At 46.8% G+C, this 26,796-nt stretch overlaps 1 protein-coding gene across 5 annotated transcripts in view; it reads left to right on the forward strand.

The window, feature by feature from the left end:
* Nucleotides 1-26,796, forward strand: part of kif26ba (kinesin family member 26Ba) — a 395,022-nt gene that overhangs the window by 246,030 nt on the left and 122,196 nt on the right. For 4 of the 5 annotated variants that reach the window (XM_072264804.1, XM_072264805.1, XM_072264806.1 and 1 more), the window contains one exon: nt 17,642-17,828. In XM_072264804.1, the coding sequence (XP_072120905.1) occupies nt 17,642-17,828 (187 nt within the window). Of the gene's footprint in view, nt 1-3,943; nt 4,099-17,641; nt 17,829-26,796 lie in introns of those variants that run through there. The other variant, XM_072264808.1, reaches the window with a different exon arrangement.

Raw genomic sequence — 26,796 nt, forward strand, 5'->3', positions numbered from 1 at the left:
ACTGTACGACCCCGAGGTTCATCATTTTGCAAGCATTTGCAGTAGAATAAAGAAATACAACAGAATCAATGAAAAACTACACACAAAGACTGACAATCAATGTGCAGAAAACAAACTGTGCAAATACAAAATACAACTGTGGAAAAAAATAATAACAAATAAATAAATAATACTGAGAACACGAGTTATAGAGTTCTTGAAAGTGAGTCCATAAGTTGTGGAATCAGTTCAGAGTTGAGATGAGTGAAGTTATCTACTTTGGTTCAGGAGTTTAATGGTTGAAGGGCAATAACTGTGGTGAGGGATCTAAGGCCAAGTATTTAAGTTAGAGCCTGTTGGAACTTTTCCCATTGGAGTGTAGGAGAGGGGTGACCTTACGGAGGTGTATAAAATTGTGAAGACCATAGATAGGGTGAATGTGCAGGGTCTTTTTCCCAGGGTGGGGGAATCAAAAACTAGAGAGTATAGGTTTAAGATTGGAAGATGACCTACTCACTTACTTACTGCCCGTTACACCTCTAGTGTTTAGGGCAGGTATGAAGATCCTCCATCTCTGGTGATGTTCAGGGCTTCCTTCATCATGTCAGTAGCTTCCTTTTGGTTTTCACTACCGTCAGTCAGTCAAGTCCCGGGACGAGGCTCAGGAACACCATCACACTGAGATGTAGGGGGTTCTTTATTGCTGTTTCCACATCAATTTCGTTTTACTAGTCAGCGTTGTTGGCCCTGAGCTGAATCCCTAAACCTGGACTACTCTTAGTCTGTCCTCTACCCTTTGGCCTGTTTGGCATGGGTGACCCTACCAACAGCCAAAGCATAAGGCCCTGACTCCAGCCAACATAGCGCTCCGGGTCACTCAGGTACGCAAGCCTCCAAACCCCAACAAGGCTGTGGTCCCCTTGGAGGAATTGGAACATGAGGGGCAACTTTGTTCACCCAGAGGGTGGTGGGTGATCAGTGTGTGGAATGATCTGCTGAAGAAGTGGTTGAGGAAGGTACATTAACATTTAAAAGGCATTCGGACAGCTACATGGATAGGAAAGGTTTAGAGGGATAAGGGTGAAACAGGGGCAAAAGAGACCAGTTTAGATGGGAATCTTGGTTGTCATGGATCAATTTCCATGCTCTATGACCACTGTTTCCTCTAAGCTGTGCTTGTGCATGCAAAGAAAATTAATGTGCACACAAAAGGTTAGTTACCTAAAATAATGTAGTAATTAATAATTATACTTATGGAAAATAATCTTTCGGCTAACTGCTTCTGTTCACTAGTTAGTCAGTTTTTCAAATACCACAATGCACATCACCTCACCTTTCCTGTTCCGGTTTGTATAGCCGCATCACAGCGGCAGCCATGTTTGGCGGACAGTTTTGCGGCCTTGCACAGTTGATGGACATTGGGGGAAACTTTCTTGCGGACTGTGAGCGAGGTTTTAGCATAATGAATCAACTCAAAAACAAGCTGAGAAACCGTTTAGGTGACTGTGATTTGGATATGTTAATGAGAATCAAAAGCTATCAATTGGATGGAAGTTCTATTAGTCTAGATAGAGTTTACAAAGAATGGGTAAATGCCAAAGACAGGAGAGAGAAAAATTAACTGAGTGACATAAATATGTATATTATTTTGTTGTTATTCTGTGCAGTTTTATGTCAAATATTTTGTAAACCTACATAAACTGTGTCATGTGTGCATTCAGTGCGCACATACTTTTGTCACAGGAAAAAAATTTGCACAATGTAAGATTTTTGCGCACACTGACTACTAAAAATTAGAGGGAACATTGTCTATGACTCTATGACAGTAAGCTCCCAGGAAGAGCACTGTGATAATGACAGGGTGAATTATTGTAATAGTTTTGTTGTTCCTGTTTTAAAATCCTTTCCATATTTCCTTAAGACAGAGAAGATGTTGAATTCAGCCCAACAAGGCCATACTAGCTTATCAGAACAATCCCATTCCCACAGCTGACCAGTTTTTTTTAGAGAACAGTTCTGGTCACCATACTAGGAAGAATATTGTAGCGACAGAGAGAGAATCACCAGGACTTTGCCTGGAATGAAGCGCTGTAGTCATATGAAGAGATTAAGTAGTTTGGGTTTATTCTGACTGAAGTGCAGGAAGCTGAGGAGAGACCTTAGAGAGGGACATAGATGAAATCTTTCTCCCAGGGTAAGAGGAGTCTAGACCTGGAGAGCTCAGGGTTAAGGTGAGATAGGAGAAATTTAAAGGAGATCTGAGGAGCGAAATTTTCACACAGAGGGTGGTGGTAATCTGGAACGGGCTTCCACAAGAGGTGCCAGAGACAGATATAATTACAGCATTTGGACAGGTATTTGTATGGGAAAGGTGCAGAGGGATGCGAGCCTAATGAGGGCACATGGGATTAGTATGGGTAAGTATCAGGACTGGCATGGACAAGGTGGACACATTCTGTGCTACATGCTTCAATAAAAATGCAGAGAGAAAAGGTGTGGGGTGGAGTTGAGCTGAAAACACGCCCATTAGAAGGCAGAGCAACGTGTTTGCCCGCTTCACTTTGAATTCTAATGGAAAGCACAGTCTATATGGATTACAAGTTAAAATGGCAATCTCAGGAAATTGCTGGCTGTCAAAGAAAAGGGCCCTGACAATTAACAGCAGCGATTACACTCAGTAATTGGCCTTGGCAATTAAGCGGCATATCTGCATGGCTCTGCCTGAACAGCAGAGTGATCTGTACAAAATAACAGGTGTGAAAAGCATACTCAACAAGGGACGTGTGTGTGTGTGTGTGTGTGTGTGTGTGTGTGTGTGTGTGTGTGTGTGTTTGTATGACAGAGCGTATTGTCCTGTTGTGTTGGGGAATTGTCCTGTGGTTGCCTGTATCTCACTGATGGTATGTGTGAATGTGGAGCGAAGGGGAATACTGTCGTGTCAGTGTGCCTGTATCTCTCTGGTAGGGGTGGTATGTGTGTATGTGTGTGTGTATGTCTGTGGGTGTGTATGTGTGTGCATGTGCATGTCTGTGCATGTGTATCTGTCTGTGTGTTTAATTAAAAAAACACAGTAAAGAAAGCTCTTTCTGTGAATTTCTGAAAGGAGGAAGTGGAAGAGCTTACGAATTTATGATTGCGAATTTAAAATAAATCATTTGGACAGGTATGTGAATAGGAAAGGAGGGATATTGGCCACATGGGACTTGCAGTCTACCTGCATGCATGAATTGGGCTGAAGGGCCTGTTTCTGTGCTCTTTTCCTGGATCATTTAGTTCGGTACAGTACTTGAAGAGAAAAGATGCTCCAGGAGGGGAGCAGATAGTAGAAGCTGAGGACTGATATTTGTCCATCTGAAACTGTCCCATGTACCAGTATTTGCCCATTACCTTTCCTTGTACCTGTCTAAGTGTCTTTTAAACGCTGTAATTGTAGCCGCATTTATCATTTATTCTGGCACCTTGTTCCACACACTCACCAGCCTGTGTGTGAAAATGTTGCCTCTGTAATCCCCGCTCATCTTACCTTACCCTATACCTTTCGGTTTCAGACTCCCTAAGCAGGGGAGGAGACCGTGGCCGTCCGCCATATCTACGCCCCTTATAATATGTATTACTTTTCGGGCCACCTCTCAACCGCCCGCGCCCCAGGGAAGCTGGATCAGTTCACTCCTGGAGCACCCTACTCCCCAACCCTTCTGAATATCCCGAGCGTGCGAATTAGTGAACTCCCCAAACCCTTCTGGGGGAGGGAGGTTATGGTCCCGTATCCCTCTTGCAGAGAAACTTCCAGGGGAAATGGGAGAGTTCGGGGGGGGGGGAAGGAGAGGTCCCCCCCCCCCACAGGACACCGTGCCCAGCCGGGAGGGAGGCGGAGTTGCTGCTGCAGGGGGGTGTGCGCACCCCGATAATTGCACGGGAGGGTGGCGGCTGCAGGAGAGCGAGGACATGGGGTGGAGGGCAGGGCCGAGCTGAGTGAGTGAGCAGCGCGCAGAATGGATTCTGCAACTGCAATCGGCAGATTCCTGTCGGTGCGGAGCTATGCACGGGCTGTTTGAGTGGCAGCTCCTCGGGGATGAGCGGAGCCGGCCGTTCTGTGTGCGGGATGGAGAGCTCGGCGCTGTAAGTCAAAGATCGCCTGGATGCCTGTGTGTGTGTGTGTGTTTAAATAGGGTTCCTGCAGCTTTCCCCGCGGATGGCCGTTTCGGTGTCCCTTGTGCATCATTCCCTGGGCTCCATCGCGAGCCGCTCCCCGTTCATCGGCACCTTCACTAAACCCTCAGCAAGGTTAACCCCTGATTCACTTTCACCCAACTTTTACAGACCCGGTACGGAGCAAATCGGGCAGTGTTTGCCGGGACGCCTTTACAGCAGCGCAGGATTTCTCCGGTGGCTGAGAGCTGCTATAGTGCTACCTCTCGCCGACGGCAACCCACGGTCTGACTGCGTTCAGCGGCGCTCCCGGGGTGGAGTTTAGGGCTGCAAGCATTGGAATGGCAGGAGGAACTCGGCGGGGCGAGCAGCAACCTGTGGGGGGAGCGGAACGTCTGTCGCTTCGGGTCCGAACCCCGCATCGGGACCTCCAGTAGTTTGCTCATTGTTGGTTAAATGCCTGCACTCTAGCTGGGCTGTTTCTGGGGAGGATGAGGAGTCTTCGTATTCTTTCCAGTCCCGATGAAGGGTCTCGGCCCAAAACGGCGTCTCTTTATTCTTTTCCATGGATGCTGCCTGATCTGCAGAGTTCCTTCAGCATCTTGCGGGTATTGTTCTGGATTTCCAGCATCTCTTGTGATTTGAGTCTTGGCGTCTGCATTTTAAAACTTTCTATTGTGTCGATCAACCTGCTCCTCTGGGGGGAAGCGTCAGCAAACCTCTGGAGAAACTCGGGGGTGGAAAAGTGGCCGATCGGTTCTTCCCCTCCCTCGCACGCTGCTCGACCCAATGAGTTCCTCTAGCGGGCTCTTCGTTGCTCTAGATTCCAGCGCCTGCTGTCTCTTGTTCGTCCTGTGGGGTGGAGTTTTCGCATCCTGCTCAAATCCCGTTCATTGGCCGCTGTGAGTAGTCCCCAGCGTAGGTGTGTAGCAGGATCCGGTGGTGGGGGCGAAGTTGGTGGGATTGCACTGTGCACCGGCAGAGACTGGAAGGGCCGAATGGGTTCGTGGGCCATTATCACTCGGGCCCGGAGCTAAAGAAAGATGATATGCGAGCAAGCGATCTCCCGGTCCGGAGAGAGGCAGAGATTTAGAGAGTTCGGGTCTATTGGGGAGTTAGACGCTGGAGAGATCAGAGGTGAGGGGAACGCAATGATGTAAAGGTTGGGAGCAAACAGATGTTATCATCTCCCGGTTGCATATCTGGGAGTCATGAGTTGAAGCGGGCTGAAGGAGTTAAAACACAGGCACAGGGTGCTGGATGGCCTAATGTTAACAGAGCGGGCAGCGGTGTGTGGGAATGGTCAGGTCCGGTGGCACGGGCAGGGAAGCCGAACTTCTGAGGTATGTGGTCCTTGCGATCAGTGAGTCAGGGGTCGCGGCCAGGTTTGTAAACGGCCCGCTTGGGCTTCAGGGATCCAGCCGGGAGAGCTTGGGAATAATGCGTGACAGGTGCCCCGAGGATCCAGTACTGGGCCTGGAACATGGTGTCCAGGCAACAGAGGCCCTCCTCACTTTAGGCCTTGGCGTGTGCTGAGTGTGTCGTGTGTATCTGCGCATGTGCATATGTGTGCATGCTTGTGTACACACGTGCTTTGGGCATTATGTTTGTGTGTGCAAGTGTTTGTATATTGTGTGTGCACATGTATTTGTGTGTGGTGTGTGGATGTGTATTTGTGTATGCTGTACATTGTACATGTGTGCACATGTATGTGATGGGTGTGCACGCACGAGCATAAATGTATATACATGTATACGTGTGTGGTGTGTATGTGAGTGTGCACACGTGCTTCAGCGTGGCTTGTGTGTGTGTGTGTGTGTGTGTGTGTGTGTGTGTGTGTGTGTGTGTGTTTATTAGTGCATACATGGATATGGAGCTAAAGCCCAGAGACAATTCAGAGTGTGTTGTGGAGTTGCCCAGTAACAGTCTTCAACACATTAGTGGTGAGCACCGGGCTCCTGAAGTCTGCCGGTCATCATTCGGCAGGGAACGTCACCAGCAGTGTGTGAGGCCCGCGGGGCGGTGTGAAGGAGCCGGCTGTAGAGCGCTAGGGACCCGCCTGCCTGGCTTGGTGGAGATCCCTGGCACTCAGCTAGGCCGGTGTAGACGTGGGTCAGGGGTGAGCAGTTAACGTCGGTGATAGGTTTGAGATGGGGCTGTGGGGTAAAGGAAGGGGAGGATGTAGGTGCTGGACCAGCACTCTGGTTAGGGATGTGGGGATGGAGCAAGAGGGTGGTAGAGGTGGGGATGGTTTGGAAGGGAAGCAGATGAGATGCTGATGAGCAGGCCGGGGCACTGGGTGTGGACTGATGATTCCTGGGACAGGAGACATGTTTGTGCACCTCAAGCGGTTCAACGTACACTGGGTCCTTCACCTGTATTTCTGTAATATCTTAAAGAATTAAAAATTAAAGATTAGCCAAATAAGTCAAATGTTCATCAAATCATAGTGTTACTGTTACTGAGTCAGAAACTCATCAGCCAATCCTCTCACGGCAGCTTTCCACTCTGCAGCATGACCACCAATCAGGATACCTGTTCTCGAGCCGTAGTGGTTCGGCACAGAAACAGGCCAATCAGCCCGCAGTCTCCTTGCCGACCACCAAGTACCTTGTTGGTTGGAGGAATTCATAATCCGAGGAGGGGGCAGATGTCTGATGTCCATCCTTGGAAGCCTTGTAGTCCTTCCTACTGCCCCTTTAATCCCAAACAGATATAAAAAAAATGCCGTGGTCTGTTTTGAAGAGAGTTATTGATGGAGCACTGGTCTGCATTGTGCTTGGTTGCTGTTACACTTCATTCTGCATTGTTATTTAGCGATACAGCCCCAGCGACCCCCGACAGCCCTCATTCAACCCTAACCCTATCTTGGAACAATTTGCAATGACCAGTGAACCTATCCGGTATGTCTTTGGGCTGGGGAAGGAAACCGGAGCTCCCGGGGAAAACCCACACGTTCCATGGAGAGGACGTACAGGGGCTCCTTAGGGAACAGTACTGGAATTGAACTCTGATCTCCGGAACACCCTGACCTGTTAGAGCATTGCGCTGACTGCTACATTACTGTGGCGACCAATGTAGCTCAACTCTTGCCTTGTGTTACCTTGTTCTACCTCAGTGCGCTGTGTGATAGTCTGATCTGTATGAACAGTATGCAAGACAAGCTTTTCACTGTATCTCTGTACACATGACTATAATAAATTATACCATTTATCCCTCTTTGAATATTATCTGGAATTGGGATTTGAGGAAGTTAATGATATTGTTGCATTCTGCGTGGGTGCAGGAAGCAGCACCAATGCAGTTGTCGATAAAGCAGAGAAAGGCTTTAGGAGTTTTGCCTGTTTTATTGTGATCATTACTGCATTGCTGTCAGTGGGAGCTTGCTGTGTCACACTTGACACCACCTTTAGACCCACTCAGTGACTACGCCTTGGAGAACTTCATTGGCTGATAAGCACTTCAGGAGAGGCCTGAAAGGGGCGGGGAGGAGGAAAGGGGTGCTACGGAAATGCAACCATTTCCCTGTCGGTTGGGTGGAGAAGGCTACGTTCACACAGGCAGCAAGGCCCTGATCCAGGGGTTAGCTAAAGTTTACTGGCCAAAGTGTCGGTCGGCAGGGATAACTGAGGGGTCGTGAGGGAAGAGAGTTTAGTCAGCGAGCAGGGTTAACGTCTGCAATCTGCCGCCTTTCGGCGGAAGAACAAAGACGAGTCCTGCGGAAGGGTTTTGGCCCCAAACGTTGACTGTACTTTCTTTCATAGTTGCAGCCTGGCCTGCTGAGTTCCTCCGGCATTTTGTGTGTGTTGCTCGGATTTCCAGCATCTGCAGATTTTCTCTTGTCTGAGGAATTTCTTTAGCCAGAGGATGGTGAATCTGTGGAATGCATTACCATAGATGGTTGTGGAGGGCAAGTCATTGGATCTATTTAAAGCAGAGGTTGATAAGTTCTTGATTAGTAAGGATGTCAAAGATGATGGGAAGAACCACAAACACAAGAAAATCTACAGATGCTGGAAATCCAAAGCAACACACACAAAATGTTGGAGGAAACTCGGCAACCCACCCTTCCTCAGGACTCCTGATGAAGAATCTTGGCCCGAAACTGTTTACTCATTTCCATAGATGCTGCCTGGCCTGCTGAGTTCTTCCAGCATTTGTGTGTGTTATTACGGAGATGGGGTTGAGAGGGATAATAAGTCAGTCGTGATGGAATAGCAGAGTGGTCTTGATGGGCCGAATGGCCTAATTCTGCTCCTATGTTGTGAAATGTGTTGTTTTGTGGCAGCAGTACTGTGCAAACCATTAAAAAATACTAAAAATTACAATGAAAAATATATTTCAAAACTACTGCAAAAAGAGAGCAATATCAGTAATTGTAAAAGGACCTGAGACAGTCCCTGTAAGGGGGAAATATGCCAGTGGTGTGAGAGGGTTTTGTGAGTGGGGTAGCTGGATAGATCTTATGCCAAGTTAGGTAGGTCTCTCAAAAAGTTGGCAGGAGACACCAGGGGTGCCATGCTGTGGAGTCCTACCCAGGACTGAATTACCAGCAGACTTGCGGAGGAGGTGAGCTGGGCAGGAACGCTCGGAAGTGAAGACCTTTAATCCGTGGATAATTCCCGCTTCCCCTTCCCCTCCCCCCACCACCGCACCCGCCGCGCCTGTGGATGGGAGCGCAGGGGAGAGGAAGCTGCTCTTGGCTCCCCACACCTGGCTGCATCCCATTCCCCAGCACCTCCACACAAGGCAGCCCTGGCAGCTGACTTCCGCAGCTCTGAATTCCCGAGCTGGAGGCTGACGGGAATAACAGAAGCAGATGGCTTCCTCAGTTTTCCCTCGTGCAGCGCTACTTTGGGGGCATTAACCACGGGCCGACGGCTATTCCCCCAGCACTCTCCCTTTCGAGTGCCCTGACCACAAGACTCCCCCCTCATCAGTGGATATGTCCTAACCTCTGGAATTTCCACACCACCCACTTTCCTTTATCATGCCCTATTTATAACCTGTCTCATTATCGGAGCCAACTCTTTCTCAGTTGATGGTGTTTAAACTCTCACTTGATGCTGCTCCTGTTTTTCTGCATTTAAAGGTGCAATGCAAAATACCAGGCCCTGTTAAAACAGAAAGAGAAGGATGTCAGTCAGATGGGTGAAGCTTGCCCTGTCAACGGTGCTCTGTGAGTCACTACATTAGATACACAGAGCACTACAGCACAGAAATAGGCCCTTCGGCCTATCTAATCCTTGCTGCCCTGATCGTCTGTCTGGCCCCATTTACCTACACCTGGTCCACAGCCCTCCATATCCCTCCCATCAATGTACCGTACTGTGCAAAAGTCTTCGGCAAATATATATATATATATATATATATATATATGTATGTATAAGTAGAGTACCTCAGACTTTTGCACAATACTGTATGTGTCAGTGTGAGGCGGAGAGCGAGTTTGTAAATCCGACGGGAGCAAAGGATGTTGGGAATAGTGAGGGTGGAGGGTGTGGGGCAGCTGGCAGAGGAGGAGAGCTGGGGGCGGGGGATGGTACAGGTGGAAACCCACCCAACCCTGAGACACCGGGCAAGGTCATTTGATTCCAAACGATTGATTTATTGATCATTGCAGAATGCCTCTCTGGTGCTTCACGCTCCCTTCCCCTTTTCCCAACCATGATTCCCCTCTCCCTGTCTCTTCCTTACACTCAGTCCACAACAGAGACCCGTATCAGAATCAGGTTTATCATCACTCACATCGGTCATGCAATTTGTTTTTTCTTGTGGTAGTTGTATAGTGCAATACATAAAATCACCACGTTTCTGTGCAAAGGTCTTAGGCAACAGAGCTATATATATGAGCCTGAGACCTCTGCACAGTTACGTTCTATGTCCAGTGGTGTAAGGATGATGCCATTAACTGGAATGGGGATAGAAAAGGTTCACAGGATATTGCTGGGAGTGGAGGGATTGAGTTTTTTTCCCCTGGACCATAAGAATTGGAGGGGTGACTTTGGAGGTTTATAAAATCATGGGGGGCACAGATAAGATGAATGTCTTTTACCCGGGGTATGAGAGTCTAAAACTAAAAGACATAGGTTTATCTTGTGAGGTGAAAATTTTTCTCTTAAATGTTACAATTGAACCATATCCACCACTTGCACAGGCAGCTCGTTCCACACTCTGACCACCCTCTGGGTGAAGAAATTCCCCTTCAACATTTCACCTTTCACCCTCAACCCATGACCTCTAGTTCCAGTCTCACCCAACCTGAGCGGGAAAAGAAGGCATGACATTTAAAAGCCTTCCACTTTACTTCAGGCTGAGTTCTGTAAGAATGGAAGTCGTCAAGCAGAGGGAGGAACGGTTTTGTATTCTTGTTAAGCAGCGTGCTCCGTCCCTATGATATAAGCTCACGTTGCAGAGAGCTGGCATTGTTCTGAGGAACCGCTGAGCCTGGAGATTCGTTCAATGTGTTGCACGGGCAGTAGTAAGGTGCCAGTCCCTAACCATCTTGACTGGAATGCCTCAGCTGACTCCCTATAAATAATTTTCCTTTTCCACAATTTTGAAAAAATAATGAGCATACCTTACTTATAGAAGGGCTCTGCCTGAATTAATGGCCTCTAATCATATTGAGCATCTTTTATTGTGATATTCATTTCAGACAACTTAATCTTTGACATGACCTCATGGAGCCGATTCAGATCCTTCATTTGGGGAGACAAACTACAGATGGCCTGCAGAGTGCTTCACCAAACTGGTTGCCTAGCAACTTTGCCCGTAATTGAGATACATTTTGATGTCTGATTAAATTAATGTTACTTACAACCATATTTAGTCTATTTTCCCCTTCCTATATTAGTCTAATGATAACGATTGATTTTATTTACTGCTTGTGGAGCACTGTAAGCGGATTTGTTCAACAGGCCTTTAAATGGAGCACATCTGTCTTGAAGAATCCATTTAATTGTAACCCACTAATCCAGAAAGGGCCGCGATCATTTTTCACAAGGCCAAGTGCCTCCTTGGTGGTGTCAGTCGTCCATTTCGTCTGTGGGTCAAGTGGATTCGGGTGACCCACATTCTCCGAGGTGGCTGACCCCTTTTATGCTCGCGACTGACGTTGACAGAATACAATGTACAACTTGGCTTCCATTTCTCAATCCAAAGCCCTCGAGTCGCAGGGAGACACGGCGTGGAATCCACTTACAGCGGCCAATTCACCCACCAACCCGCACGTATTGGAATGTGGGAGGAAGCGGGAGGTACTGGTGGAAGCCTGTGTGGTCACAGGGGGAGCCTGCAAACTCCACGCAGATGGCACCAGGCGCCAGGATTGAACTCCGGGTGCCAGAGCGGTGAGACGACAGTTCTACCAGCGACACCACTGCGTTACGTCTGACCACAGCGGGGTTGTTAGGGAAGCTCTGTTGCCGTGGGACTGGAGCCGATAATAGGGTTGCAATTGAAGAAAGCTGGCAATTTCCATTCACAAAATGCCAGTGGGCACCCAAAGGTTAAATTAACCCTGAACGACTTTCATTGGATCCCCCATCCTTGTGTTAGATATAACTGTGAGCTCACACTGTACCTCACGGGAACCTTTGAGTGTTCTGGGGTGTTTTGTAGTCAATGAAATGACATACTCGTTGGTATACAGTGGGAAATGAAGCTGTGAAATTGTTTGCAGCAAGCTCCCAGGCTTTGTAGCAATGACCATAAAGTCATAGAGTACCTCAGCACAGAAACAGTCCCTTTGGCCCATCTAGCCGGTGCTAGCCTCTCCCTGCACCTGGACTGTATCCCTCCAAACTCGTCCGTGTACTGACCCACCACACACAAGATACTGGAGGAACTCAGAAAGTCGAGCAGCATCTGTGGAGAGTTGATGTTTTGGGCGAGACCCTGAATCACGTGGCTGTCTAAACTTCCAATCAAACCAGCAACTGCTGCATCCTCTGGCAGCCCATTCTACACTTGCACCACCCTCTGAGTGAAAAAGATTCCCCTCACAAAGCAACCTTCAAAGTTCTAAGTAAATTTGTAATCGAAGTACGTATTTGTTCCCATGTACCACCTCGACAGTCATTTTTGTATGGCATTTATAGGAAAAAAAGAAAAGTGCAATAAAATTTATGAAAAAAACTATACATAGACAAAGGTGGACAACCAATGTGCAATAAAAAAGACAAAGTGTGCAAATGAAATTAATACTGTGAATGCAAGTCTTTGAAAATGAGTCTAAATCAGTTCTGAGTGGCTGTGAATGAAGTTACCCACCCAAGTTCAGGAGCCTAATAGTTGTAGTGTAAAAACTGTTCTTGAATCTGGTGGTATGGGACCTGAAGCCTCGGTACCTCTTGCCTGATGCGAGAAGAGGGCAAGGGCTGGGTGGTGGCGGCCTTTGATGGATGCTGCTTCCTTGTGGCAGCGCTCTATGTAAATCTACTCGGTGGCGGGGTGGGCTTTACCTTTGATGTGTGCAGCACTTACAGCCCTTTCTGAAGCCTCAAGCCGCTTCCGTTCCTGGGCATTGGAGTTTGCACACCAGGCTGTCATTCAACCACTATCCACTGTGCATCTGTAGAAATCTAAACATTTGATGATATGCTGAGTCAATACAAACTTCCTGAATCAATACCAACTTCTAAAAAAGCAGAGGAGAGGAGCTGTTCTGCCTTCTTTGTGATGACATTTATTTATTTATTTCAGATTTCAAAACATTTGCAGTGTTTTTTTTGATTTTCTTGTTTCAAGTCTCCTCTGAAGGGTAGCACCTCAGACAATGTGTCAGCCCTTCAGTACTGCATTGACATGTTAGTCCAAGCCCAAATAAAAGAGAGACACGCAGTCATGTTTACTTGGTTAAGAGTTTCATCTTACGCATTTTTAAAAAGCCAAACTTGTAAAATGAGATCATCATAGCAGGTTAGCTCAACATCTGCCTCCTTCCTCTGATCCACCTGCTTTCTCTTTTTATCTCATTTCTTATACCTTACACCTTAATGGAGACACATCTCTACCAAAGGAGGTGTAAGGTGCTCCTTCCCCCGTTAGCCTTCAGGTCACCCTTGGGTAAGGTGTAACACCTGCTTAGTGCCCCCCAATCTGTGTCATGGGAAGCCATGGGATCAGGCGGTGGATGGTCGTATGAGCAGCTGGTGCCCATCACAAGTCCTGGTTATGTGACCACTGATACCAGGCATTCTGTGAAGGGTATTGGTGATGGCTGGGATCACCCATCTGGTAAAGACCCTACCCAGAAGAAGGCGAGGGCAAACCACTTCAGAAGAAAATTTTGCCAAGAACAATCGTGGTGATAACTCTGGTATCTTTGATTACTTGAAATGGCCCGTTCAGAAATCTGGGACTTCAAACTAGAGTGTGGGACATTCGTAGACGGGACGTGTCTGTTCTCCCACGTCTTGCTGGAGAGCAAAGCTGCGTGAATTGAACTCCAGTGTATTTGCAACATCTAATCCAAGTCTGGGTAAAACTCGAATGATAGTAAATTACATGGGTCAAAGCCCCTTGATTTAGTAGACAAGGAACCCATTAAACTGACAAACACCATCGCTAAATGTTATTTATTTATTTAGTGATACATCATGAAGCAGGCCCTTCTGGCCTTTTGAGGGTGCCGACTCTTTGAGCCACGCCGCCCCAGCAACCCCCGAGAAAACCAATTAACTCTAACATAATCGGGGACAATTTACAATGACCAATTAACCTACCTGGATCGAGGGAGGAAACCGGAGGATCTGGGGGAAGCCCACACATTCCATGGGGAGGACTTACAGAACGGCCCCAGAATTGAACTCTGAGCTCTGGAACCCCCCCCCCTGCTGCCGAGCTGTAATAGCGACGTGCCATCCGCTACGTTACCATGGCACCCATGTTCAGGACTTTTGCCTCACTCGCCCACTTTGCCCTTGTTTGTATTTTGGCTTCAGTCTGAAGGGACATGAAATGATGCTTCCCTCCCACCCCACCCCCCCAAACAAACAACTCCTTGCTACTTGGCAGTGGTCGTGCAATCATGTGAAGCAGGAACCCAGCAGATAGAACAATCAAGTCAAAAGGAGCTGATGTCCAATAAAGCTGGGATATTGAAAGGATGAAAGATACGAGCAATAAAACACTCAATCGTCTGCTGAAACTGAGCTACAGGATTCGTCAGTGTGGCTGAACTGAACTGGTTTTGGATTGGTATTGATATCAGTATTGGAATTGGAATTGGCTTACTATTGTCATATTTACCAAGCTGCAGTGCAAAGCTTTTCTTGCATACTGTTCATCACAATCAGGTTTAATATCACTGGCATTTGTTAATCAAATTTATCGATTTGAGGCAGCAATACATAAAAGTAAAAGCTGTAAATTATAGTAAAAGGTATATATATACTTATTAAAAATATTGATATATTTAAACGGTTAGGTTAAATAGGTATTGCAAAAAGAGGAAAAAAAGCGGTGAGGTACTTTTTGATGACATACGAAATCTTCTCAAACTCCTAATAAAATACAGAGATCAATGCGATAAGGTGGACTAAGGTAAAACGGTGACAATGCAGAATAAAGTGTAAGTGTTACAGAGGTCATATACTGTATTCAGCCACGCTCATATTTAGTGGAAGGCCAGGGTTGAAGGCCCTGGTGACCTACTCCTGCTGCTGTCGTTGGTCCTTGTAGTGTTTTCATAGTCAAACGCAAAGGAAAAAGGAATTTATTTATTTCATTGGAATGTTCTATCCTCAAGGGCTGCGGATACTCAGGGCTGTGAATGCCTAGAGTTGGGGGCTCAAAGAATGGAGATGCTGGGGCAATGAGGGATAAGGTTTTGGGTTGGATATTGGGCAATGTCACTGAAACCCATTCTTCATGTGGCTAACACCAGCTGCCCACCTTTCTCAGCGTAAGTCAATATCCCTTGGTAACCCATTCCCTGCAGGAATAAATGTTCTAACTAGAACAACAAAATGTAAGGTGTCGGGGTAGGATTACATCTCCGTCAAAGGAGGTGTAAGGCACTCCTTCACTCCGGTAACCCGCAGGTCACCTGCTTTGCCCCCCACGATCAGGATCATGAGAAGCCATCAGAACAGCTGGTGCACATCACAAGTCCTGGTTTTGTGTCCGCTGCCGCCAGGCACACAATCTCTGAAGAAGATCAATGATGGCTGGGGTCACCTGTCTTGTAAAGACACTGCCCAGAAGAAGGCAATGGCAAACCACTTCTCTGGAAAAATTTGCCAAGAATAATCATGGTCATGGAAAGACCATGATTGCCTGCGTTATACATCGCAGCACATAACAAACAAATGTACAACTAAATATGTTTTGGAGCCAGTTTTAATAGATGCTGTAGGCTGTGCAGCACAATCAGGGTGATGAAACATTGACTGTTTATTCTCCTCCATAGCTGCCGCCTTACTTGCTGAGTTCCTCCAGCCTTTTGAGTGTCTTGTGCACGGTTTCCAGCATCTGCTGACTCCCTTGAGTTCATTGCAGGCTGGGACATAGCTGTAGAAATAATACTAATCCAGACATCAGGTTGGATAAGTGCTTGAATGGGGAAGGAATTGAGGGATGCAGGCCTGATGGTTTATCGTGGATACGTATCACAGTCAGGCTGAATGGTCTGTTTCTGTGCTGTACACCTCTAATACCTGTACACCTCTAACACACCCGGATCCACCACGCCATCTAAAGAACATAAAACAGGACCCCGCAGAGTATGAAGTAAATTTAGCATAGCATGACTTCACGGAGGAGGGTGACCATTTGGCTTCGGCTGGAAGCCAGGACAGTGTCCAGCACAGTGTCACCTGCTCCTGAAATAACTCCTGACTTATACAATCACAGGATTCCCTTAAAATTGATTTAACTTAGAGCATCAGGAAAGGGTCATTCACTTGCTCCTCCAGAAGCTGTAGTATTTTGAGTGCAAAGTTGTTAATTGCTGCTTTCAAAGCAGGGGGACATCTGTTTCCCACTCTGGAAGGAAATCAGAAAATCAGATTATTGCTTAAATGGTGAAAGATTGCAGCATGCTGTTGTGCAGAGGGACCTGGGAGTGTTTGTGCATGAATCACAAATGGTTGGCTTGCAGCAGGTTATCAAGAAGACAATGGAATGTTAGGCTTCGTTGCTACAGGGATTGAATTTAAGAGCAGGGAGGTGATGCTGCAACTGTTCAGGATAATGGCGAGGCCACACCTGGACTACTGTGTCTCCTCACTTGAGAAAATACATGCTGGCTTTGGAGACTGTGTAGAAGAGGTTCACCAGGTTGATTCCAGAGATGAGGGGGTTAGCCTCTGAGAAGTGAGTGAGTGCCCTAACACTGTACTCACTGGAATTCAGAAAAATGAGAGGGGATCTTAATAGATACTATTTATTATAAATTACTATAAATTGAACATTACACACTTAGACGGAAACGTAATGTAAAGAATTTTACTCCTCGTGTATGTGAAGGATGTAAGAAATAAAGTCAATAAATAATAAATAAAATAAAGAAACGTATACAGTTATGAATTGGGTGGCGAGGTGGAGATATGTCTCTATCAAGGGAGGTGTAATATGCTCCTTCCCTCTGCTAGCCTGTAGGTCACCCTTGGACAAGGTGCAGCACCTGTTTAGCCGCACGATCAGGGTCATGTGAAGCCATGGGAGCAGCTGGTGGATGGTCAAATGAGCAACTGGTGAATATCACAAGTCCTGGTTATGTGACCACTGACACCAGGCAGACAATTCTCTGAAGAGTATTGATCACGGCTGGGGTCACCCGTCTTGTAAAGGCACTGCCCAGAAAAAGGCAATGGCAAACCACTGATGTAATTTACCAAGAACAATGATGGTTCATGGAAAGATCATGATCGCCTTTGTCATATGATATGACGCATAATGAAAGTTATGAAAGGGATAGTTAAGATAGAGGCAGGAAAGTTGTTTTCAATAGTAGGTGAGACTAGAACTAGGGAACATAGCCTCAAGATTAAGGGGAAGGATAAATATGAGGAGAAACTGCTTTTCTCAGAGAACGGTGAATATCGAACTCCCTGCTCAGGGGTGCAGTAGAGGACATCTTAATTAAATACATTTAAGACAAGGTTGGGTAGAGTTTTGCATAGTAGTGGAGTAAGAGTTATGGGGAAATGAGTCCACAGCCAGATCAGCCATGATCTTATTGAATAGCGGGAAAGGTTTCGAGGGTCAGATGGCTGACTCCTGCACCTATTTCTTAACGTTTGTATGCTTGTTCAGTGCTACTGGAGGTGTTGGACCTTGGGTGAAATCTGTTGTGATTTGCCCATTGTTTTAAACCCATCTAATTTTACCCATCCTGGAAGAGAGGCAAATGGAGGGAGCCAGGGGCAGAAGTTGAGAAGCAACCTCTCGGCTTTCATGCTGCAGTTCAGCTGAGCATTGTGTGGGCGGTGAGGGGCTGAGATCAGTACAGCGTCCATTTTTACCCCATCTCCTTTGTCCAACACCTGCTCTTTTGTTTCTCCAGAGCCGCCCAGAAGCTCAACCTGTCTTCCAAGAAGAAGAAGCACCACCGGCCTCCTGCCCCAAATGTGTCCGAGCCCCTACCCTTTCCAACCAACTTCAGCGGCATCCTGCAGACGTCCTCCCCCCCAGCACCGCCGTGCCTGCTTCGGGCCATCAGCAAGGTGAAGGACAATCCCGGGATTGGCAAGGTAAGCACTGGAAGCCGGTTGTCCAGGCAGTGCCAGCTTGCCAGTTGACTCTGGGAATTAGATAGTTCTGGGACCAGGAGATAACACCTGGGGAACTTCAAAGCAAAATTGTGATATTTCATCAGGTACTTTCTGTTCACAGGTAATTGTTGGAGAAGGGGAAAGAGGCTCTTTGATTGGATGTCCCTTCCATTCCACTAATTAATAGCTTGTCCACTTTCGATTGGTTATGGGAGGATGGATGTGGTGGGCATCCAGTAAGGAAGCAAGGGTGGAATGATTGGAGGCGTGATGTCATGCCTTCAATTGTTCATGATCTGGATTTCCCATTTGAAACTGGGAATCGAGGAAAATGATAGAGTCTTTCTAACACAAGGCTCAGTTCACAGGGGAGAAATTACTGAGACATGATCTATTTGTGTTACCAGGCAGAAGAATAAGGGTTTTGACTGCACAAGTGGTTCTGCACTGTATTCTGAAGAACACTTATATAATTAGCTCACATTGTTTCTGTATTTATTTCTATTGTCTATTGTTGTTTCTGGCTCTTCTCTTCAGGAACTGGTGCAATTTTGTTTTAAAATATATGTTGCAAACATAAAATACATGTTAGACATAGGAGCAGATTTAGGCCATTCAGCCCATCATGTCTGCTCCATCGTTCCATCATGGCTGCCTTATTATCCCTTTCAACTCCATTCTCCGGCCTTCTTCCCGTAACCTTTGACACCCTGACTAACCAAGAGCCTATCAACTTCCACTTTAAATACTGTATACCCAATGACCTGGCCTCCACAGCCGTCTGTGGCAATGAATTCCACAAATGCACCACCCTCTGGCTAAAGAACTTCCTCCTCATCTCTTTTGTAAAAGGACGTTCTATTCTGTGGCTGTGCCCTCTGGTCTGAGACTCACCCACGATAGGAAACATCCTTGCCATACCCATTCTATCCAGACCTTTCAATGTTCAATAGATTTCAATGAGTTCTCCCCCCCCCCCACCATTCCTCTAAACTCCAGGAAGGACAGGCCCAGAACCATCAAATACTCCTCATACATTAACCTTTTCACTCCTGGTCTCATTCTCATGAACCTCCTGTGAACTTTCTCCAAAGCCTGCGCATCTTTTCTTAGATAAGGGGCCCAAAACTACTCACAGTATTCCAAGTGCGGTCTGACCGATGCCTTCTAAAGCCTCAGCATTGTTGAAGAATTAGAGCCAATAGGAGAACAATTTAATGCAACTTCAACCACCACCTCAGAACCTATTTTATTCTGCTGCCTTCTTCCTGGTTAGTTCTGTAGGCATTGGGCACACTGATGGTAAACCATTGGCATGCGACCCTTGATGCAGCCAAGAACTGGATCAGAGGGCCATCCTTGTTGAACCCAACCTACCTTGTCCTTGTTGAGATCTGCAGAACTCTAGATTCTCCATTGAAAGGGGACAATAGACAATAGACAATAGGTGCAGGATTAGGCCATTTGGCCCTTCGAGCCAGCACCACCATTCACTGTGATCATGGCTGATCATCCACAATCAGTATCCAGTTCCTGCCTTATCCCCATAACCTTTGATTCCAATATCTTTAAGAGCTCTATCCATCTCTTTCTTGAAAGCATCCGGAGACTTGGCCTCCAAAGCCTTCTGGGGCAGAGCATTCCACATGTCCACCACTCCCTGGGTGAAAAAGTTTTTCCTCAACTCCGTTCTAAATGGCCTACCCCTTATTCTTAAACTGTGGCCTCTGATTCTGGACTCACCCATCAGCTGGAACATGCTTCCTGCCTCCAGCGTGTCCAATCCCTTAATAATCTTATATGTTTCAATCAGATCCCCTCTCATCCTTCTAAATTCCAGTGTATATAAGCCCAGTCGCTCCAATCTTTCAACATATGACAGTCCCACCATCCCAGGAATTAACCTTGTGAACCTACGCTGTACTCCCTCAATAGTAAGAATGTCCCTCCTCAAATTTGGAGACCAAAACTGCACACAATACTCCAGGTGTGGTCTCACCAGGGCCCTGTACAACTGGTCCCCACTCCCGTGAGTGCTGAATTAGCCCAGACTGGGGGGATGAAACGTGGGAGATCTTTAGTATGGCAACCTCAGCTGCACGGTGGAAAACTCGTCAGTGAGATGGTAAAATAAGCACGAACAATCCGAGTGCAAATGGTCAGAAATCCAGAGAGAGAGAGAGAGAGAGTGTCATCAGTGGGTGACATTCACAACACAGCAGACGGCAGCTGGTCCTTTGTGCACCTACCCAATTACTCTGGGAATTATAGAGTATTGTCCTGGGACCAGCCGATAATACTTAGGGAACTTTAAAGGAAATTTCATATTTCATCGAGTACTTTTGCTCACAGGTCATTGTTGGAAAAGGGGAAAGAGGCTCTTTGGCTGGAAGTCCCCATCCAAACCACTAATTAATAGTTTGTTCACTTTGATTAATTATGAAAAGTCCGAACCCTGGCACTCTGCCCATAACCTTGCAAAGTTATTTTCCCTTTAAGTGTACACCATCTCTATTTCGAATTGGCTATTGAATGTGACTCATTCTGTTTTCTTTTCAGAGTGTATTCCAGATTAGGGGTCCCCAACCTTTTTCGCACCGCGGACCAGTTTAATATTGACAATATTCTTGCAGACCGGCTGACCGTGGGGCGGGCGGGGGGAGGTGTTCAAGTAGGGTTAAACTCACCTCAACATGTCTTTTACAGTTAGGGTTGCCGGCTTTCTCACTCCCAAATAGGGGACAAAAGTAGCAGTCAAATCCCAGGACACTTGTGTTTACCCCAGGAAAGACTACCATGACCATGAAGCCTTGCGGGGACACCGGTGTGCGCGTGCGCATATGTGCTGATTTTTTCCCACAAATCGGTTTTGCCTTCATCTTCCCGACTACACTGTACATACGTTATTTCTACTTTATATAGGCTGTGTATTTATCATATCATTCCTGCTTTTACTATATGTTAGTGTTATTTTAGGTTTTATGTGTTAATTGGTATGATTTGGTAGGTTATTTTTTGGGTCTGGGAACGCTCAAAAATTTTTCCCATATAAATTAATGGTAATTGATTCTTCGCTTCACGCCATTTCGGCACGAAAGGTTTCATAGGAACGCTCTACCTTAGCGGGGGAAATACGGGACAAGGGTGGTCCCGTATGGGACAAACCAATTTAGCCCAATATACGGGATGTCCCAGCAACTATGGGACAGTTGGCAACCCTATGTTCAAGTTCAACAGTGCGTGACAGGGATTGAGGAAAGGTGCAGCTGACTCATATCATTTCCTTGTGGCCCGGTAGCACATGCTCTGAGGCCCAGTACCGGTACCGGTCTGCGGCCCGGTGGTTGGGGACCGCTGTTACAGATCACCATAACTCAGTTGGCTAATTAGACAAATTGGACCTATTGGTGCTTTTTTTTTCAGGCAAAATATCTTGCATGAAGAGGTGTTTGCCACCAGTTCCTGTGGAATTAGGAAATAGGAGTAGGGCACCTCCTGTGCCAATTCACCCTGGTGACATCATCAATGTGTTGCCGTGTCCAGTTATTACTTCCTGACACAAATTAGATTCAAAGGCCATGACCTGGGCCTTCATAATTAACACATGGTTTAACAAAGAGTACATTACAGTCAGTGTAGAGAATCCCGTGTAAATAAGACAGTGCCCTCTGGGACACGACTTTTAAATTGTACAACCCCCCCCACCCCCCTCATTCATAGTGCAGTACAGGAACAAGCCTTTTGGCCCATAGTGTCTCTGCCAATTCCTACTAATCCCATTTGCCTGCACCTGTCTGTTTTCCTCCATCCCTCCCTGTTCATGTGCTTGTTTAAGCACTCCTTCCTCCCTCTTGTGTCTGCTTCCACCACCTCCCCTGCGCTCCAGACACCTACCTTTGTCTTTTAAAAAAATCGTGCCTCATAAATCTCCGTTAAAATTTCTGTCTCCCACCCTAAAACTATGCCCTTTAGTATTTCCACTGAGAGAAAAAGACTTTGACTATCTGTTCTAGCGATACCTCTCGTAATTTGATATGTTTCTGTCAGATCTCCCTTCAAACTTCTGATATTAACCTCTTCTAATGGCTAATAATCTCTAATCCAGGCAACTTCCTGGTGAACCTCTTCTCCACCCTCTCTACATCCTTAAATGTGGCCTAACCAAAGTTTTACACAGCTGCAACACGATTTCGCAATGTTTATACGCATGCCCCATGTCTTCATTACAACCCCATTCGTTTGTGCTGCTAGTCTCAGTGAGCTATGGACTTGTACCCCAAGATCCCTCTGTACATCAGAGCTTCGCAGGGTCCTGCTGTATATTTACTGTATAATTCCCTCTGACGTTCGACGTGCCAAAGTGCAACACCTCACACTCTACACATTTGTGTACCTGTCTTAAGTGCCTCTTAATTGTTGTTGAAACATGGCATTGAATATCTGCTGCCACAGGCTGGAGTATTTGAAATGTCTTATTGTCAGTCCAGTTGCCTGGACCTTAGGACATGGAACATAGACCTGTAGAGCAGAGTGCAAGTCTTTCAGGCCACTGTGTGTGCTGACCATTTAACCTGCTCCAAGATCAATCTCACCCTTCCCTTCCACATAGCCCTGTATTTTCCTTTCACCTATGTGCCTATCTAAATCTTTCACATCCTTCCTATAATGATGTGACCAGAACTGAACACAACACTCCAAGTGTGGTCTAAACAGGGTTTTATAGAGTTGCAACATTATCTTGTGGCTCTTGAACTCAGTCCCCTCACATATGAAGGCCAACACACCATACGCCTTCTTAAACACCCGTTATCAACTTGCACGCAACTTTGAGGGATCTGTAAGTGTGGACATGGCTGCAGATGGGATGCTCTCTATCCACTGCTCCAGCTGTTGTTTTTGTCAGCACCTAAAGAGAATCAAAGTCTGTTTCTGTGATAGTGAGGAGCTTGGGAGGCAGTAGCAGTGGGTCATCCCAGTGAATGTGTCAGCCTTTATAGTGATATTCATGATGGGCTCCATCAGTGCTGATCTGGGAGATGTCCCAAGAATCATCGGTACCCACTCAATACTGGATAGGACAGAACTCCAGAGCATTATCTATTGGTCTGATCACTTGATGCTGCCACCTCATTTACAGTCTGCGGTTTACCTGGCGGCGCATTAACCTCTGAATCCAAAGGTTTTAGGTTCGAGTGCTGCGAAAGGTCAGTGATCTGGGCTGGGGTTTCAGTGAGGTGCTGAGAGAGTACTCTGATGCTGTCTTCCTCATTGTCTGAACTTGACCGTGACTTTTCTCCCAGTTGGACATCACCGGAACATTGGCAGCATTTCAAGATAGAGCAGAAGTGTTATCGTGCCCAATTCTTAATCTCCCAAATAACACTTAGAAACGGCTCACTTGCTCGTTCAAAGCTGTGAGCAATCTGGCTGCTTTATTTCCCACACTGCTGCGCTTTAGTTATCGCGTAGTTATAAAGAGCTTTGAGATATTCCAGTGATGAAAAGCTTTGAGATACACCAGTTAGATCAAAATCAGTGCAAATTTTTGTTTCTTTTTCTCAAAGAATTTATTGTCAGTGGTTATGAACACAAACCCTATATTTAACAAGCTGTCTCTGTACTGCATTTTATGTCTCTCTGTCTCTCTCTCTGTGTCTTGTTCTCTGTGACTCTATCTGTTTCTCCTTGTGTCTCTGTGTTTTGCTCATCCTTTCTCCTTTGCTTTTCTTCTCTCTCACATTGTTGGTGCCTCTTTCTCTTTTGCTGTCTCGCCATTTCTGTTTCTCTCTCTTGCTGTCTTATTTTTTTTGTGTGTCTGTCTCTGTCTTTGTCCATCTCTCTCTTCCTCACCCTCTCCCTCTCTGCGTTCCTGAGTGATCCTTGGTGTGCAGTGTAGCCTGCGATGCTGCGATAGTTGAGCAGCACAGTGCGACTGACCTTAGTAAAGAAGGATGGCGGTAGGGGTGCTCCTGGGAAACCCCAACAGCTACTGGGCCCTCCCACCACTGGCATGCAGACGCATTAGAACACTAAATGGGCAATTTGCACAAGGAAATCAGCTGTGCCGTCAGCTGCAGAGAGCACAGCCAGTTCATTCTCACTTCACACAATACACTTCCTCCGTTCCGTACAGGCACATAAAAGACACAGGATTTACACAGTGTCTATCAACAGGGAGAAGGCAGTCAGGCAGACGCAATTACCTCCCAGGCAGGAGGTTAATCATGTGGAAGCAGTACATTTTTTTGCTAATTCGTCTGTGTCAAGCGACCTGATTGATAGTATTTTAACTGCCCATACATACATCACTGTGCAGTTGGGTTGCCCTGCATTACCCATGTTCAGCTTCATATGGTCTGAATGAAGGGTTTCAACAGCGACCTCTCGTCTGATTCAAAGCTGCATAAACCGGGCTTAAATAATATTGTTTGAAGATTCAAAGCATGGGGTTGAGAGGAGTCTATTGTCTGCCACAGGCCTGATTTTGTGATCTCTGTGATTCTCCAAAAATATGCAGGAACTCATTGGCCACGTCCCTGGGATTAGAGGACATGTTGGAAAGTGTATGGTTATGCACTTTGGCAGAAAAAATGAACGGGCAGACTATTATTTAAATAGGGAAAGAATTTAAAGTTCGGAGATGCAACGGGACTTGGGAGTCCTCGTACAGGATACCCTTAAAGTTAACCTCCAGGTTGAGTCAGTAGTGAAGAAGGCGAATGCGATGTTGGCATTCATTTCTAGAGGAATAGAGTATAGGAGCAGGGATGTGATGTTGAGGCTCTATAAGGTGCTGGTGAGACCTCACTTGGAGTACTGTGGGCAGTTTTGGTCTCCTTATTTAAGAAAGGATGTGCTGACGTTGGAGAGGGTACAGAGAAGATTCACTAGAATGATTCCGGGAATGAGAGGGTTAACATATGAGGAACGTTTGTCCACTCTTGGACTGTATTCCTTGTAGTTTAGAAGAATGAGGGGAGACCTCATAGAAACATTTCAAATGTTGAAAGGCGTGGACAGAGTGGATGTGGCAAAGTTGTTTCCCATGATGGGGGAGTCTAGTACGAGAGGGCATGAATTAAGGATTGAAGGGCGCCCATTCAGAACAGAAATGCGAAAAAATTTTTTTAGTCAGAGGGTGGTGAATCTATGGAATTTGTTGCCACGGGCAGCAGTGGAGGCCAAGTCATTGGGTGTATTTAAGGCAGAGATTGATAGGTATCTGAGTAGCCAGGGCATCAAAGGTTGTGGTGAGAAGGCGGGGGAGTGGGACTAAATGGGAGAATGGATCAGCTCATGATAAAATGGCGGAGCAAACTCAATGGGCCGAATGGCCGACTTCTGCTCCTTTGTCTTGTGGTCTTGTGGACACACTGTGTGGGTGTGTGGGGAGATGGGAGGGAGGAATGGGGTTTGTTTTGCTCTTGTTGTTTTGTTGCTTGTGTTCCGTGTTGCGGGCATGCTATGTTGGCACTGAATGTGTGACAACTCTTGCGGGCTGCCCATAGCACATCCTCAGCTTGTGCTGGTTGTTAATGCAAATGACACATTTCACTGTACGTTTTGATGCACACGTGATAAATTAATTAATCTGAATCGGAATCCCTGGTGGAGAAGTGCAGAGTCTGGCTGGTGTGAGTCAAACACACCAGGAAGAACACTGATTCCAACCCTGTTGTATCAGCTGATTTTGGCCAAGAACCGGTGAAGCCTGACTGTCGGTGTAAGCAGCTGAGGAGGAGAGAGCCTGGGCATGTGCATTCCTGACTGTCAATCAGGACGTAGATTTTAGGGGCGGCGCAGCAAGGTGGTGAGGTGACCTGCTATCACACGGCCTTGGTGACCCAGGTCCAGTCCTGGTCATCCTCCGTGTGGTGGCATCCGTTAGTCTCGTGAGACCATGGACCTGCACCTGGAAAGGTTCTGCAGGCCGCAGGCCTGGGCAAGGTTGTGTGGAAGACCGGCAGCTGCCCATGCAGCAAGTCTCCCGTCTCCATGACACCGATGTTGTCCAAGGGAAGGGCAAGGGCCGATACAGCTTGGCACCGGTGTCGTCACAAGAGTTGCCAGAGCGAGGCTGAAGGCAACATCGGACTGCCTTAGGGACTCCAGCTCCGGATTTGTCCTCGAGGTTTACTCCCGAAGCCTTTCCCATGAGTGGGTATGGCCGCAAGGTCATAAAAGTGCGCCTCACAGCACGCGCCTCAAATAGCCTCTGACAACCAAGTCCAACTCCTGGCCTTCTCGAGTGGTTTAGCCTCTAAGCCTGGCGGAACTGTTTCTACTGACAGGAGAAGGGGCGAAGGCGGGTCCTGGCCCTTTAAAACCAGTGCTACCGGGCCGCGAGGAAACGATATGATTTGGCGATATGAGTCAGCTGCACCTTTCCTCATTCCCTGTCACGCGCACTGTTGAGCTTGAACGCACGCGAGGTCATTACCCGCGCGTCGTCCACGTCAGCGCGGGAAGGAGATCAACTCCTCGAGTTTGCAAATGACGACGGGCTGAAAATTATGTTTGACATAACATGTCTGCCGGCATTCCGGATCAAAGTCAAGGCTAAATATCCTGAGATAGCCACGGAAGCACTGAACACGTTGCTTCCATTTCCAACATATCTCTGCGATGAATGTAACAAAAACTAAATTGTGGGATAGACTGGACATAAGGAACCCCGAGTATCGCTGTCTCCCATCACCCCTCGATGGGACCGTCTTGTTGCAGGAAAACAAGCCCAGGGCTCCCACTGATTCAGCAATATTGGTGCGTTGCAATGATTTTATATGTTCATACAGGGAAAATATGTGCTGTGTGTTTAATATCCAAACGTTACTTAAAATGTTATGATGCTATTGACTTACTTATATAACCATATAACAATTACAGTACGGAAACAGGCCATCTCTGCCCTTCTAGTCTGTGCCAAACGCTACTCTCACCTAGTCCC

Source organism: Mobula birostris, chromosome 8, assembly GCF_030028105.1.
Source record: "Mobula birostris isolate sMobBir1 chromosome 8, sMobBir1.hap1, whole genome shotgun sequence".
NCBI classification, from domain to species: domain Eukaryota; kingdom Metazoa; phylum Chordata; class Chondrichthyes; order Myliobatiformes; family Myliobatidae; genus Mobula; species Mobula birostris.